Raw genomic sequence first — 16482 nt, 5'->3', positions numbered from 1 at the left:
AATCCCTCATTTCACTTCCTGGCATGGACAGGTCGGTGTTATGGCCTTGCCCTCATAGTACCCCAGTTTCTATTATTTCATTTCCCTGACAAAATGCACATTAAAGGAAGCCAATTCAGGAACAAACTCCTCTCACTTCTACCCCAAAGTTCTCTTCTTTCTGCAATGTCTGGACACTGGTTATTAGTGACATATAATCTCTTCTCCATGAATGGCTCCCTATTGGCTTCTCCTTTTGTCCTTTAAGATAGATGGCATGTTCAAATCTTTAAAATCCTCTAACCCAAGATCACTACCAAAAGGCTATCAACTCCTCCAACCACAAATTCCTGGGTATTACAATTGCCAGAGACGCTTTCTCAAGTGCTCACTGAGCAAAGTCAAGTAACCTTCAGGGAAAAGTCACTGTGTGAGGAAACCCCACTATGGGAGCAGGGTAGGAAGTAAAAAGGTGTCAATTCATCTCTCAGACCAAAGTGACCCCAAAGATCTACTATCTCAACCTTCCTCTCTCCAGAAGGTAAGAGCAAAACCTGGCATTCAACTCAGCTCCTCACTGATTTGTAGTAACTCATCACACTAATCCTGACTCTTAATTTTCCTAAAATGCATTACAGGAAGAAAACTAAACTTAATGGGTTGCTGGGAGGATGAAATGACATACATGTAGGTGAAGGACTTGACACACAGCAGGTGAGTTTCCCTTCTTTAATCCTAGCCTTCACTGCCATGTATTTCCAGAATTAGAACATGAACCACATCCGTCAACATAACGCATAGAAAAGCAAATGGCACTTTCCTCCTGACTAAAGCAAATGCAATCAGACCACAAGAATCCTTGTGGAAAGCAAGGAGCACTCTGAACGAACTGTGGCACTGACCTGCTGGCCGCTTGGTCAGATTCAGACAGTCTGCGTGGTAAACTTTCGGGCAGCCCGGCTTCTTGCAGGAGACGAGCTGGCCGGCGTCCCCACAGCTGAAACACTCATCTTCTCGCTCCTTTGTGATCTCGCCCTGGCTCCTGCGCTTTCCCGGCTGCTTCTTCTTGAACTTCTTTGATTTTTCTTCTGTGGCAATGGGTTGATTCTAGAGGTTATATATTGAGCAGTCAGCATTCTGTCAACACAGTTGCATAATCTCAACCACGTTAACTATTCTCTGAGCCTCGGTCTCTCCTTTGGGAAGACACCACTCTTAGACCGTTGTGAAGATCAAACACAGAGAAGGCACCTGGCACATCAGCTATCCAACAGAGGTAACATCAATTACCACATGCTTTTTACCAACTATTCCTACTACCTGAATGACAAAAAAAAAAAGTGCTTCTTTGACCGACATGTAAGTCTAAAATTAAAGGTTACCCCTTTTATAAGTTTTAGTTTTATGTTTGACATAATTTCCAAGCTAAAGAATACCTGTCTAGGTGTACAGATGCATTTTTAAAAAAGATTTATTTATTTGAAAGGTAAAGCTAAAGAGAGGGAAAGACAGAGACATATCTTCCATCACTGATAAATTCCACAAATGGCCACAACAGCCAAGTCTGAAACAGGCCAAAGAAAGCAGCCAGGAATCACACCTGCTCTCCCACATGGACAGCAAGGCCCCACATACTTGAGTCATCTTCCACAGCTTTCCTGATGCAGTAACAGGAAGCTGGATAGGAATCTGTGTAGCTGGGACTTAAATTGATACTCTGATATGGAAGGCTGGTATTTGAAATTGTGCCACAATGCCAACTGCTATCTATATGCATTTGTTCAGCAAACCACTGAACAGGGTGTTAAGAAGACAGAAAATTAATTCATGGTCCTTGCCCTCAACAAGGCTATGAATCTTTAAGTCAAGTTACATTGTTGTCTATCACTCCCAAGACAGACCCTGGTGTGACAAGCTGGTCTTCTCTGTGTTCCCTAAGCCCACATCTGGTCATTAAATCCTGTGGTTTACATCACTTTTTTCAGCTTAGTTTAGAAAAAGCTAGAATCAATCTATAAGGTTTAATTAAGATCTGCCCTTTGGGCCGGCGCCGTGGCTCACTAGGCTAATCCTCCGCCTAGCGGCGCCGGCACACCGGGTTCTAGTCCCGGTCGGGGCGCCGGGATTCTGTCCCCTCTTCCAGGCCAGCTCTCTGCTGTGGCCAGGGAGTGCAGGGGAGGATGGCCCAGGTGCTTGGGCCCTGCACCCCATGGGAGACCAGGAAAAGCACCTGGCTCCTGCCATCGGATCAGCGCGGTGTGCCGGCCGCAGCGCGCCGGCCGCAGCAGCCATTGGAGGGTGAACCAACGGCAAAGGAAGACCTTTCTCTCTGTCTCTCTCTCTCACTGTCCACTCTGCCTGTCCAAAAAAAAAAAAAAAAAAAAAAAAAAAAAAAAAAAAAAAAAATCTGTCCTTTGGTGACAGGCCACCGTTCACTAAAAGCAATGATGCAGAAACTGATATCCCTGGTGCACTTTAAACAACTAATTGTGGGTTAAGCTCATGTTTTAATTTACAGAAATCAACTGATATCCCTTAGGATAAGACCACTTAACGAACGAACTAAATAAAAATTAAATAAAACCCAATAATAATGTAAACATGATTTTTCTTATTTAAGTTTGTTTTCCTCATTTTCATGTAATTGCTCAAAATGATTTACAGTTTCTAGGTTAATCTGCATATTCAGTTTACCCAGATCTTAATGTTCAGCTTCATAATTTAAAAAAAGCATAATAAGGGCCGGCGCCGCGGCTCACTAGGCTAATCCTCCGCCTAGCGGCGCCGGCACACCGGGTTCTAGTCCCGGTTGGGGCGCCGGATTCTGTCCCGGTTGCCCCTCTTCCAGGCCAGCTCTGCTGTGGCCAGGGAGTGCAGTGGAGGATGGCCCAGGTGCTTGGGCCCTGCACCCCATGGGAGACCAGGAAAAGCACCTGGCTCCTGGCTCCTGCCATCGGATCAGCGCGGTGCGCCGGCCGCAGCGCGCCGGCCGCGGCGGCCATTGGAGGGTGAACCAACGGCAAAGGAAGACCTTTCTCTCTGTCTCTCTCTCTCACTGTCCACTCTGCCTGTCAAAAAATAAAAAAATAAATCTCCAGGCCGGCGCCGCGGCTCAATAGGCTAATCCTCCGCCTTGCGGCGCCGGCACACCGGGTTCTAGTCCCGGTCGGGGTGCTGGATTCTGTCCTGGTGCCCCTCTTCCAGGCCAGCTCTCTGCTGTGGCCAGGGAGTGCAGTGGAGGATGGCCCAAGTGCTTGGGCCCTGCACCCACATGGGAGACCAGGAGAAGCACCTGGCTCTTGGCTTCGGATCAGCGTGGTGCGCTGGCCGCAGTGGCCATTGTGGGGTGAACCAACAGAAAAGGAAGATCTTTCTCTCTCTCTCTCTCACTGTCCACTCTGCCTGTCCAAAAAAAACCTCCAACTGGAGTCACTATGTAGTCTATTTTGCATGTATTACAGTCCATTCATTATATAAAAAAATTAGTCACTAAAAACAGCTAAGACCATGTAAGAGTCAAGCGTTGTGCACAGCGGAGTAAAAATCACCGCCTGCAATGCAGACACCTCCTATCAGAGTGCTGGCTTGAGTTTTGGCTACTCTGTTTTTGACCCAGCTTCTTGCTAATGTGCATAGGAAGGCAGAATATGGCTCAAGTACTTGAGAGACCAGGAAGGAGTTTCTGACTTTATTGCAGACATAGGGGAGTGACCTAGCAGATGGCAGATACTTCTGTGTGTGTCTCTGCCTTTCAAATAAATTAATATATTTTTATTTTTTTAAAAAGACTATGTAAGAAGGGCTGGTGCTGTGGTGTAGTGGGTAAAGCCACTGCCTGCGATGCCAGCATCCCATATGCTCTTCTTCTAATCCAGCTCCCTGCTGTGGCCTGGGAAAGAAGTGGAAGATGGCCCAAGTCCTTGGGCCTCTGCACCCACATGGGAGACCAGGGAGGAGGCTCCTGGCTCCAGATCTGCCATCTGGGGAGTGAACCAGCAGATGGAAGATCTTTCTCTGTCTCTCCCTCTCTCTATAATTCAGCTTCTCAAATAAATAAATAAAATCTTTAAAAAATTTTCCACAAAAAACAGGTATTTATATTCTGTTATAATGGTAAGAATGAGACCCATTTTTATCTGTGGTGTCATACTACATCTAGAATTTTAGATTCAATTTCAATTCTTTGGAATCTTTAGAAAGAAAAAGAGAGAGACAGACCAACCACATGGATACACCAAGAATCTAAGTAGCTTATATTAGAAGATGCGAGATCAGCTAAGACCAATGAAAATGTGCGAAGTAACCTACTGTATGGGTTGTTTTGCAGTTTTCTTATCTGGAAATGTAGCAAATCACTAATTAAAGTCAGATTATCAAAAATCTTCAAAAATATCCAAAGATCCCCTCTTGTCCAACCAAACTGATCATTAGAATACTTAGTACCTTCCCAGGGACCACTGATTCCTACTTAATGTCACTATTTCTTCTGGGGCAGGCACTGTGGTGTGGCAGGTTAAGCTGCTGCTTAGGAGGCCTGCATCCCACATTAGAGTGCTCTGCTTCTGATCCAAACTCCTGCTAATGTAGAGGGGAGGCAGCAGATGATGGTACCTTACCACTGTTAGGAGATCCAGATGGAACTCCAGGCTCTCAGCTTTGGCATAGCCCACTGTGTCTGCTGTGGGGCATTTAGAGAGTGGATCAATAGATGGAACTGCTATATGTATATGAAAATAAATCTTAAAACGAAGACTCATTCCTAACTGTTAGGGAAAGAGAAGCACATTGTTATTCCCAAGACAAAATCTGGAAGAGTCCTACCTTTGGCCTTACACCCAGGAAGCCACTGCAGTTTGGGGCTCCACATTTGCAGACAGTTTTTCCATTCCCAAGACATTCTAGGTTATAGTTGAAGGTAAGCTCAGTGCCTGCATTAGAGACAGTGAAAACATTAATATCTGTGGGGTTAGAAATATTATTTCTGTATTAATGATAAAGTATATTAATTTCCAAAATAATTTTTTAAAATAATTATTTTATTTATTTGAAAGACAGTGTTACAGAGAGAGGTAGAGACAGAGAGAGACAGGTCTTCCACCTGCTGGTTCACTCCCCAGATGGCCGCAATAACCAGCTGTGCCAATCCGAAGCCAGGAGCCAGGAGCTTCTTCCAGGTCTCCCATGTGGTTGCAGGAGCCCAAGGACTTGGGCCATCTTCTACTGCTATCCCAGGCCATAGCAGAGAGCTGAATCAGAAGAGGCAGCCAGGACTAGAACTGGTGCCCATATGGGATGCCGGCGCTTCATGCCAGGGCTTTAACCTGCTGTGCCACAGCACCGGCGCCCCCCATATGAATATTTTAACCAGAAGATAAAAAGATTTATTAACTTAAATCCCTTATTTTAATGAATTCTAATCCTATAACAATAATGTATCAGCTGATACAACTTAATAGTAGCAGAAAAATTTAAATAGATCAAAGATAATTTTTAGAATAACTTTTGCTATAGCAGTGTAAATTATCTCAAGTTGTTTTTCATTTGTTTTCTAACCATTTAGATTCAAAGTTCATTAATTAACAACTTGTCCTATATGTGTGTGCCAGGCACTGGGAATGCGAGCATGAAGGAAATCTGTTAGTCTGTGCCCAGGTGAGCACATCTTACCTGGCAGCACATCCAAGTTAGGCTTCTACCTGTCTCAGAGATCTGAACCCTGAGTAGCCTACTTTATAAATGGAAAAAAAAATTTCAGTTTTTTTTAAAAAGAGAATCTGACATAAGGCACACAGCAATAATTTGTAAACGTTAAAAAAAAGTATACAGGGCTGGCATTCTGGAGTAGTGATTAAAGCCCCGGCCTACAGCACTGGCATTCCATATGGGTGCTAATTTGAACCCTGGCTGCTGTACTTTGGATCCAGCTCCCTACTAATGAGCCGGGATAGGCAGTGAAAGATGGCCCAAGTCCATGGGCCCCTGGACTACTGAAATCAAGCCTAGCCCAGCCCTGGCTGTTTCAGCCATTTAGGGAGTAAACCAGCAGATAGAAGATCTTTTGATCTCGACCTCGACCTCGATCTCTCCTTTTTTAACTTTGCTTTTCAAATAAATAAAATAAATCTTTAAAAAAAATGAAAGAAGTGTACTACTATACACTGTAACTTTAAGTAGAAATAAAACACAAAGACATTCAAACTCAAAATAACACTCAAGGGGCCGGCACAGTGGTATAGCAAGTAAAGCTGCTGCCTGTGGTGCCGGCATCCTATATGGACACAGTTCGAGTTTCGGCAGCTCCACTTCCAATCCAGCTCTCTGCTATGGCCTAGGAAGGCAGTAGAGATGGCCCAAGTCCTTGGGCCCCTGCACCCATATGGGAGACCCAGAAGAAACTCCTGGCTCCTGACTTCAGATTGGTTCAACTTCAGCCATTGCAGCCAACTGGGGAGACAACCAGCGGATGGAAGATCTCTCTCTTTCTCTGTGCAACTCTGACTTTCAAATAAATAAATAAATCTTAAAAAAAAAAAATTCAAAGCACATAAGGGAAGTCCTAGTCGATAGAATGCCTACAAATTCCCTCTGAGTAGGGCAATGGCTTACAGGTGATGAGAAAAACTTGCACACAGGCAAGACCACCAAGTCTCAGGAAGATTTCCCACTGCAGACTGACTAACGCACAGTTTTTCATCTAATGTTGGAAATAGACCATTATTTCTTTAATCAGTTGAACAAATTACAGAGGAGCTGACTTATACTTAGAAGATCAATTGTAGAAACGTTTCATTAAGACTCACACTTAGAAGGAACTTGCAAGAGCCAAGGGACATGTCTACTGTCTCACATTTGCTGTGAACATACCACACTGAATGTTGGGTGGTTCTACTCACACTATTCTTCTCTTGCTAAAAGATGAGTTAATGTATAACTGAATTTTTGCAGATGTACCTATAATGCCACTCTATACAGAAATATAGGAAATCAGAAACACTGGCATAATTTGCTGTGTGCTGAACATCTTACTGGCAGACATCACATAAAGGACAAAATTACATCAAAAGGTATCAGCCCTCATAAATTTAACAGTGAAACTATTCTAGAAGAGTCCAACATACAAAAACCCTTGATAGAGGTACAGTTATTTGGAATAGGAAAGAGCATCACAGAAGGGACAGACAAGGAGTGAGGATGGCACACATGGGAAACAGCGAGTTTGTGACGAGCACAGAAGAGCTGAATGAGAAGTCTTGACTCCATCTGCTTAGGGTTTAATTCCAATAGGCATGCACATATGTAGCACATTCTGTCCAATATTCTCCATCCCACCCATGGAGACCAGAACCCACATGAGGACAGGAACAAGGCATGTGAATGTCAGCACCAAGTCACCTGTGCTGAGTGAACAGGGAAGAAGAGAACTCTATGGCTACATGTGTCAGAGGAAGCCAAGCACAGGAATACAGACTGAGGGAGCCGAGTGGAAGTGTGATGCTGAAAACAGTCGGCAGGCATGTTAGAGCTGAAGTCATATGACTAAGTAACACTTGAGTAATCAATAAAGAGGAACCAGTCCACACTGCAGTGGTTAGAGAGGAAAGGGGAAGAGTGAGAGAAGCATCAGATCCACAACTACCAATATCCCAGGGCTAACAGCACCTTCTTTACAGTGGTTGTGTAAGGACTAAATGAGATAATATGCTTAGAATAATGCTTGGTACATGGTATGATTTACTTAAACATCATTGTTACAAAGGAGAAATCTACATGAACTACCCTGAAGCCATTCACTCCGAAAACTTGATACAAGTCAGCATTTTCAAATCAGCATCATTTTGTCAAACAGAGTGCAGTGGATAGTGATATTAAAGTGCTTTTACATGCATCATGTAATACTTAATCAACAGCAAATAGAAAATAGAAGAAAGGAACTAGGTGGGCTCAGCTTTTTGAATCTGAAAATTTTTAAATTTAAAATTGTAAAAAGCCTGAAAGAAAATCCAGGTAGTATATTCAAATTGTAAAGAAAAGGGAAGAGGTTAGACAGTTAAGTTAAGGCTAGCAGTTAAGACACCCAGATCCCTCACTGGAGTGCCTGAGTCCAATAACCAGCTGCAGCTCCTGACGCCCGCTTCCTGCCAAGGAAGATCCTGGGAGGAAGCAGTCATTTTTCAACTAATTCGGTTCCTAGCTCCCCAGCCATTACAGGCATGTGGAGACTGAACCAGTAGATGGGGGCTCTCTCTCTAAATACAGATGCTTTTTTTTTTTTTTTTATCTTTTGAAGGAATGTGAAGTCTTTTTTCTTTTTTTAATTTGACAGGCAGAGTTGGACAGTGAGAGAGAGAGAGACAGAGAGAAAGATCTTCCTTCTGTTGGTTTACCCCCCAATGGCCACTGCAGCCGGCGTACCACACAGATCCAAAGCCAGGAGCCAGGTGCTTCCTCCTGGTCTCCCATGTGGGTGCAGGGCCCAAGCACTTGGGCCATCCTCCACTGCCTTCCCAGGCCACAGCAGAGCTGGACTGGAAAAGGAGCAATCGGGACTAGAACCTGGCGCTGGCCCTAAGGTTCTCTTTCTAAATAGAAAAACAAAAATTTAAGGCCTAGTGCTGTGGCACAGTGAGTTAAGCTGCTGCCTGCAGTGCTGGAATCCATGTGGGTGCATGTTTAAGTCCCGCCTGCTCCTCTACAGATCCAGCTCTCTGCTTGTGGCTTGGGAAAGCAACAGAAGAGGGTCCAAGTGCTTGGACACCTGCACCCACGTGGGAGACCCAGACGAAGCTTCAGATTGGCTCAGTTCTGGCTGTTGTGGCCATGTGGGTAGAGAGCCCCCCCCCCCTCCCTCCCTCCCTCCCTCTGTCTCTCTTTCTCTCTCCCCTCATCCTCTCTGTAACTCTGCCATTCAAATAATAGGGGAGAGGATGGAGCTGGAAGTAGAATGAATGCCCCACCAATTAAACACACACAGAAAACAAGAGCTAGTGAAAACGTTTTCTAATTACTTTAAGTTCATTAGTATCTCTGAGGTTGACTTAAATCTTATTCCAGAATGTTCAAATGGGATTTCTGCTTTTAATAGTAGACTATACTATTATAACTTATAAGTACTGAGGTTAGTGTTTGAAAATGATTTTCAACTCTTTAACTAATGTCTCTAGAATACACATTTTGAAAACTCATGCAACTTTTTCAAAATCCAAAATTTTACATACTTATTTTTTTTTTGGATGGACAGAAATACACAATGAGAGAGAGAGAGAGAGAGAGAGAGAACAACCCAAATGGCCGCTATGGCCACAACAGTGCCGATCTGAAGCCAGGAGCCAGGTCCTTCTTCTGGGTCTCCCATGCGGGTGCAGGGGTCCAAGCACTTGGGCCATCCTCCACTGCCCTCCGGGGCCACAGCAGAGAGCTGGACTGGAAGAGGAGCAACCGGGACTAGAGCACGGTACATATATAGGATGCCAGGGCCGCAGGTGGAGGATTAGCCAAGTGAGCAACGGCACCGGCCCACACTTTTAAAATGTTTTAAAAATCAGGCCCATTTGGGCGTTGATTCATGTCCTGGCTGTTCCACTTCTGATTCAGTTCCCTGCCAATGCCTGAATAAAGCAGCAAAGCATGGTCCAAGAACTTGGGCCCCAGCACCCACATGGGAGACCTGGAAGAAGCTCCTGGGGTCCTGGCTTTGGCCTGGCCCTACCTGGCTGTTTTAGCTATCTGGGGAGTGAACGAGAAATAGAAGATCTTTCGGTCTCCACTGCTCTTTATATAACTTTTTCAAAACAAATAACAAATAAATACTTTAAAAAATGGTGCAAACTGGAGGGTGTCATGTCCATTCTTAAAATGATTTAATTTATGAAAAATATCCATCATGTGACTTCATTATCACTTAGCTATATCAGATTTTCTTTCTTTCCTTTCTCTCTCCTTTAAAAAAAAAAAAAAAAGAAAACGAAGATTTTACTTATTTACTTGAAAGGCAGAGTTAAAGACAGAGAGAAGGAAACAGAGATCCAAATGACTACAACAGCCAGCACTGGGCGAAGCCAAAGTCATGATCCTGGAAGTCTACCCAGGTCTTCCATGTGGATGTCGGCGGCCCCAACTACCTGGGCTATTTTTGACTGCTCTTGCAGGCATATTAACAGAGGAGCCACCGGGACAGAATCCGCTGCCCTAACTGAGACTAGAACCCGGGGTGCCGGCGCCGCAGGTGGAGGATTAGCCTAGTGAGCTTCGGCGCCGGCCTGTTAGTTTCTTAAACCAGCCTTTGGGCCAAGCCCTGAAAGATATGGGTGGCAAGAGCTGAATCTCTGGTTTATACAGTGGAGGTAGGGCAACTGTGGAAGGGCAGGTGAGAGGAGACACAGAAGGCTGGCAATTTATGATATGTGAAATGATACAGTCACAAAAGGAGAACAGCACAATCCTATTTATATGACTCTTCTAAAGTAGTCAAAATTCAGAGACGTACATAGAATGGTGGCTGCTCAGGGCTATGGAGAGAGGGTTGAAAATCGGGCCAGAGCTTCAGTTGGGGAAGATGAAAAAGAGTCCTGAAGATGGATGATGGTGATGACCATGCAACAGTGTGAACAGACTTAATGTCACAGAACCATGCACACAAAAAGGGGAAAGATTATCTTCTCGTTCTCTATCTCAAACACACACATACCATGGGGCTTGTGGGGAGGGAGCATACACAGACCATTCATCTGTTGATGCGGAATGGAATCCAGGTCTCCAATCTGGGTTGCAGGGACCCAGTTTCTTGAGCCATCATGTGTAGACTCTCAGGGTGGGCATATTAGAAAACCAGACTATGACTTAAACCCAGATAATCTAATATAGGATGTGAGCATCACAAGGGAGGTGCACCAAACCCTCTGCCTGTTCTCAGAACTTTGGAAACTTCACTCTGGACAACAGGCATATGGAACTTTTAGATGATACGACCTGAAATTCAGGTCGTAGCTCTAGAATACCTAAAATGATTCTTACCTGCTTTAATGTCACTCAGGGCAAAAAGGCCAACGCGGGTATCTCCATTCACAGACCACTTCTGGGTTTCACAGTTGGGCTGACAGCAATGATTCATGAACCGAGCATAATTTCCTTTGGGACCAGCATCAATGATTCGGTCCTAGAATTCCAAGAGAAGTTGTACTCTTGAGATCTCTGCTTTTGATCTACACTATTCTCTCTAATAAGCTAGTTTCTATTTATAAAGTTTATTATTTATTTGTTATATAAATGATGAGGTAGGTAGAGAGAGGAAGAGATGCCCCATTCCCTGGTTCACTCCATAAGCTCTCAAGACCCAGGACTGGGTGCCGGCACTTTGGGTAAAGCCAATGCCTGCAGCACCAGCATTCCATATGGACTCTGGTTCAAGTTCTGGCTGCTCCACTTCCAATCCAGCTCCCTGTTAATGTACCTGGGAAAGCAGCAGTAGACAATCCCAGTTCTTGGGCCCCTACACACATGTGGGAGACCTGGAAGAAGCTCCTGTCTCCTGGTCTGTCTGACTCAGCCCTGGCCATCATATAGCCATTTGGGGAGAGAACCAGCAAGTAGAAGATGTCTCTCTGTAACTCTTTCAAAAAAATAAACAAATCTTTAAAAAAGAAAACAAACAAACAAACAAAAGAGTCAGGAACTCCATCACATCTCCCACATGGGTGGCAGGGATTCAACTACTTGAGCCATCACTTGCTGCCAACCAGGGTGTACATTAGCAGGAAACTAGAATGCAGAGTAAAGTCAGGGTTTGCACCTAGGTCACAGCTATAGCATACGGGTAACCCAAGCAACAGCTTAACCACTGCATCAAATGCTCATTCCTTTATTTGTAAAGTTTGAGTTCCCCAGAACAGTGGTTCTCAAAGTACAGCCCCTGGACCAGCAGCACTATCACCACCTAGATTTTCAGAAATGCATTTTTTGGGGTTGTATATCAAACACAGAACCTGAGGTGGGCACAACGATGTATGACAAAATCCCAGGCCATTCTGATATTTGCTGAAGCTTGAGGACCACTGAACTAGAAGCAGAACTGTGTCCCATCTTTAGTTTTCAAACTCTACACATCTGAAATTGCCTGAGTAGATTTCAAAACAGATGTGAAGTCTCCAACCCAAACAAAAAGTATCTAGAGGTTAAGGATCTCACAAATCACTAAATGTACAACTTGAGGAATGTTTGAAAGTAAAAAAGGCAGAAAGGGTTCTGACAGTGCCAGCCTGGGGCACAGTGAGTAAAAGCTACCACCTGCAGTGCCGGCATCCCATATGGGTGCCCATTTGAGACCCACTTCTGATCCATCTCTTTGGCCCCTGTATCCATACATATGGGAGACCCGAATGAAGCTCCTGGTTCCTGGCCTTGGTCTGGCCCAACCAAGGGTGTTGCGACCATTTGGGGAGTAAAACAGCAGATGGAAAATCTCTCTTCTTTTTCTCTCTGCCTAACCCTCTCCTTCTCTATAACGATACCTTTCAAATAAATCAATAAATCTTAAAGAAAAAATAAAAAGGTTCTATCATAAAAGGTAGTGGATGGGGAAAAAAGCTAGACCCTAACCCCCAGGAAGAAGAATCACAGATACACAGAAAATAAAAATGCTAAACACTGAAATTAAGAATAACTTCCAAAAACAATTGGAAAATTACTTGAGTTCTACTATGAATTTACTTGACCCCCCACAAAGCATTTTTTTTTTTTTTGGACAGAGTGGACAGTGAGAGAGAGAGAGACAGAGAGAAAGGTCTTCCTTTGCCGTTGGTTCACTCTCCAATGGCCGCTGCGGCCAGCATACTGCACTGATCTGAAGGCAGGAGCCAGGTGCTTCTCCTGGTCTCCCACGGGGTGCAGGGCCCAAGCACTTGGGCCATCCTCCACTGCACTCCTGGGCCATAGCAGAGAGCTGGCCCGGAAGAGGGGCAACCGGGACAGAATCCAGCGCCCGGACCGGGACTAGAACCCGGTGTGCCGGCACCGCAAGGCGGAGGATTAGCCTGTTGAGCCGCGGCGCCGGCCAAACAACACTCTTTAATACTTACTTTGTCTAGTGTTAGCATATAGAAATTGGTGATATCATGTTCCTGGGCATAACGGATTCGAGCTCTGCATTCTTCTTCGTCTATTAGCTCACCTACATATTCATTCACAAATTCACCCTAGAAGAAAAGACAGCTCCTGAGTTAGTGGCAAAAAGTACATCAGTATTCATACATGCACTTTACTTCTAAAAATTATTAGCTTTTCCAAAGCAGACTATATGCATACAATCTTATGTGCACGTAATTAATTAATAATTTCTTTATGAGACCTCAAGCATTTGATAAGAATCACGCTCCCACTCCCTCCAGAAGAAAAGTTACGATATACTGGATAGCAAAGATCCACAAGAATCGGGGCTGATGCTGTGGCGTAGTAGGCTAAGCCTCTGCCTGTGGTGCTGACATCCCATACTGGCACCAGTTCGAGTGGATGCTCCACTTCCAATCGAGCTCTCTGCTATGGCCGGGGAAAGCAATGGAGGATGGCCCAAGTCCTTGGGCCCCTGCATCTGCATAGGAGACCTGGAGGGACCTCCTGGCTTTGGATGGGCCCAGCTCCACCTGTTGTGGCCATCTAGGGAGTGAGCCAGCAGATGAAAGACCTCTCTCTGTAACTCTACCTTTCAAATAAATAAGTAAATCTTCAAAAAAAAAAATAAATAAAAATAAATAAATAAATAAAAATAAAAGATTAGTTTAAGTTTAGCTTCCTTATAATGGAGGTATGGAAGGTCAATTTCTTAACTTACCCAAGGATCTCAAAATCAGTTTCCCTAAACAGTGGTCATTCTCCATGGGACTTGCATTGACTAGGGCTCCTCCACATTTCATACCCTGGTCTTCCCTAATCTTCATTCTGGGGTCACACAGACTTTCACGCCTACTATCCCCTTACCTGCAAGGTGTTCGTGCTCACCTTGCTGTAGCCATCTACTCTCAGTTCCTTTGGCACATGCCACCAGAGGCCTTTATGCTTCCACATGAGTGATGATTGTTTTATTAACATGTCAAGCAAGATTTATTTTGTATAGGCTGTATAATATTACCTATTGTTAGAAATATACAGATTCTGCCAAGCAGCAAGTTGAAGATGTTACTGCATTTTCATTAGAGAAGGCTTAACTCTATTACTTCATGCTCCATAAACCCAAAACTTTTTTCTCCATTGAAAATATCTCATTTTATTGAACAGGTGATTAACACCACCTGTATCACGTACTCACTCCTCCCTCTCTCTCAACTACCTGAAGTCATAACATCGTCATTATAATTTCCCTCTCTTGCATCCTTTTATACAATGAACACAATCAAAACTGATGTTAGAGATGAAAGGGAACATCCATCCCAATCCTCTGGATTCTGAAAAGATATGTAAGACACAACAAAAGGATAATTCCTAACAATGCTATTTTATTTTGTGAGGAATTTTCTTACAGTCACCAAATCATATCAAGAAACTGCAAAGAAGAAAAAAAAAACCTGGTAATTCAAAGTTTTCTTCACCTTCTTAATATCTGTTTTTGTCCGCAGACCCCAACCCCTCTGTAAGGTGCGGAAAATTTCAACCTCTGGATACTGGCGCTTGGTGAAGCACTGGTTTTGGCAGCGCCCGCCAGCAGGACACACTGTGGGGTGGCACTCATACAGCAGCATGCGGTTGATGCACTCAGAGTCTATGCCACAAGGGTTCTCGTCTGTAGCTTTACAGTTGCAACGGGGAATTTCAGATAAGTCTGCAGTGAAGATCTGTACCCTGCCTATAGGACGGTTCACCTGGAGAAAAAAACACATAGTATATCATTATCAGATAAGTCAAAACAAGAAAACAACTCCGGACCCATAAAGGACAGGTTTATTTTACTTAAAGTTGCATGCCACCTTTTATATGATTTTGAGCTTTCAAAATTTGGGATTTTGAGGGAAGATGCCATAGTGCAATAGGTTAAAGCCCCAGCCTGCAGTACCATATGAGTGCCGGTTCGAGTCCAGGCTATTCCACTTGCAATCCAGCTCCCTGCTAATACGCCGGGGAAAGCAGTGGAGGATGGCCCAAATCCTTGGACCCCTGCACCCGCATGGGAGACTTGGAGGAAGCTCCTGCCTCCTGGCATTGGACTGGCTCAGCTCTGGCCCCGCCGTTGCGGGCCATTTAGGGAGTGAACAAGCAGATCAAATATCTCTCTCTGTAACGGTCTTTCAAATAAAATAGTAAGTCTTCCTAGCAACTCCACTTCTTATCCAGCTACCTATTAATGCACCTGGGAAAGCAGCAAAAGATGGCCCAAGTAGGAGACTTGGACAGATGGATCCAGATGACATTCCTGGATCCTGGCTTAGCCCTGATCATTACAGCCATTTTGGAAATGAACCTGTGGATGGAAGATCTATCTATCTCTTTCAAAAAATAGTTAAAACTTTTTTTCAAAAAAAGATTTAGACACCTTAACATAAAAATAGACACACATTTGATATATAAAATATGAATTTCACATTTTTGAAAACTCATGTTTTAAAAATGATTAATTTCAAAGACAGTAGGCCAAGTTAATTGTATACTAGGGTTTTGCTAGTGTCACATGGTGGCACCATTGTAACTACTGCATAACAATATCCACTACTGATAGATAGGAAACTGTTGGAATGAAAACTTCTGGATAGTCTGGGTTCCCGTATTTGAAGAAGCATTTTACTTGCCAAACTGTTATAGATAAATATATATATATATGTAAAGGCCTAGAACACAGCAGAACCTTAGAGCCTCTTAAATGTGGCAGATACTACTATATATTTTTTCCATTTTGTGTCCCTTCTTTTTCTGTCATACCAAATATTCTAGAAACTCAGTCAATGTAAAATCACTATTACTTAAATTCATCAATAAAGTCCCAAATGCTCAGTTCTAGCATACTATTGTTTCTTATTCTTTAACATTACAAAATCTACAATCTGTTACTCTTCAAAAATACTGGTAAATGTTGTAAATATCTTACAAATGGAGGACTCTCACCACATGCAACTGCAAGTCACAAACTTACTAAGGAAACCAAATGCTAAGGGAGTAGAAGTCAGCAGCTAAAACTTGCTCACCCAAGACCTATCAGGTCACTTCTGATCCAAACAATTTTATTGTTATTTATTTATTTATTGGAAAGGCAAAGTTACAGAGAGAGGTCTTCCTTCCACTGGTTTACTCCTCATATGTCCACAAAGGCAAGAACTGTGTTCATCTGAAGCCAGGAGCTTCTACTGGGGCTCCCATGACAGTGCAGGAGCCCAAGAACCTGGGACACCTTCTACTGCTTTCCCAGGCCGTAGCAGAGAGCTGGACTGGAAGTGCAACAGCTGATGCCCAAACCTGCGCCCATATGGGATGCTGGCACTGCAGGCAGCGATTTTGGCCCCATGATCCAAACAATATTAACCTGACTTCCCA

The 16482-nt window shown here is 43.9% G+C and overlaps 1 protein-coding gene across 33 annotated transcripts in view; it reads right to left on the bottom strand.

Moving 5' to 3' along the window:
* Positions 1–16482, bottom strand: part of NSD1 (nuclear receptor binding SET domain protein 1) — a 148134-nt gene that overhangs the window by 6950 nt on the left and 124702 nt on the right. For all 33 annotated transcript variants that reach the window (XM_051844455.2, XM_051844450.2, XM_051844452.2 and 30 more), the window contains 5 exons: positions 14553–14822; positions 13050–13166; positions 10990–11131; positions 4801–4907; positions 882–1086 (listed from right to left, as the gene is read on the bottom strand). In XM_051844455.2, coding sequence (XP_051700415.1) covers positions 882–1086; positions 4801–4907; positions 10990–11131; positions 13050–13166; positions 14553–14822 — 841 coding nt within the window. The remainder of the gene's footprint in view (positions 1–881; positions 1087–4800; positions 4908–10989; positions 11132–13049; positions 13167–14552; positions 14823–16482) is intronic.

This window comes from Oryctolagus cuniculus, chromosome 6 (assembly GCF_964237555.1).
Source record: "Oryctolagus cuniculus chromosome 6, mOryCun1.1, whole genome shotgun sequence".
Classification (NCBI taxonomy): Eukaryota; Metazoa; Chordata; class Mammalia; order Lagomorpha; family Leporidae; genus Oryctolagus; species Oryctolagus cuniculus.
Note: the sequence above shows the minus strand (reverse complement) of the source record. Positions and strands in the feature narration are given on the sequence as shown.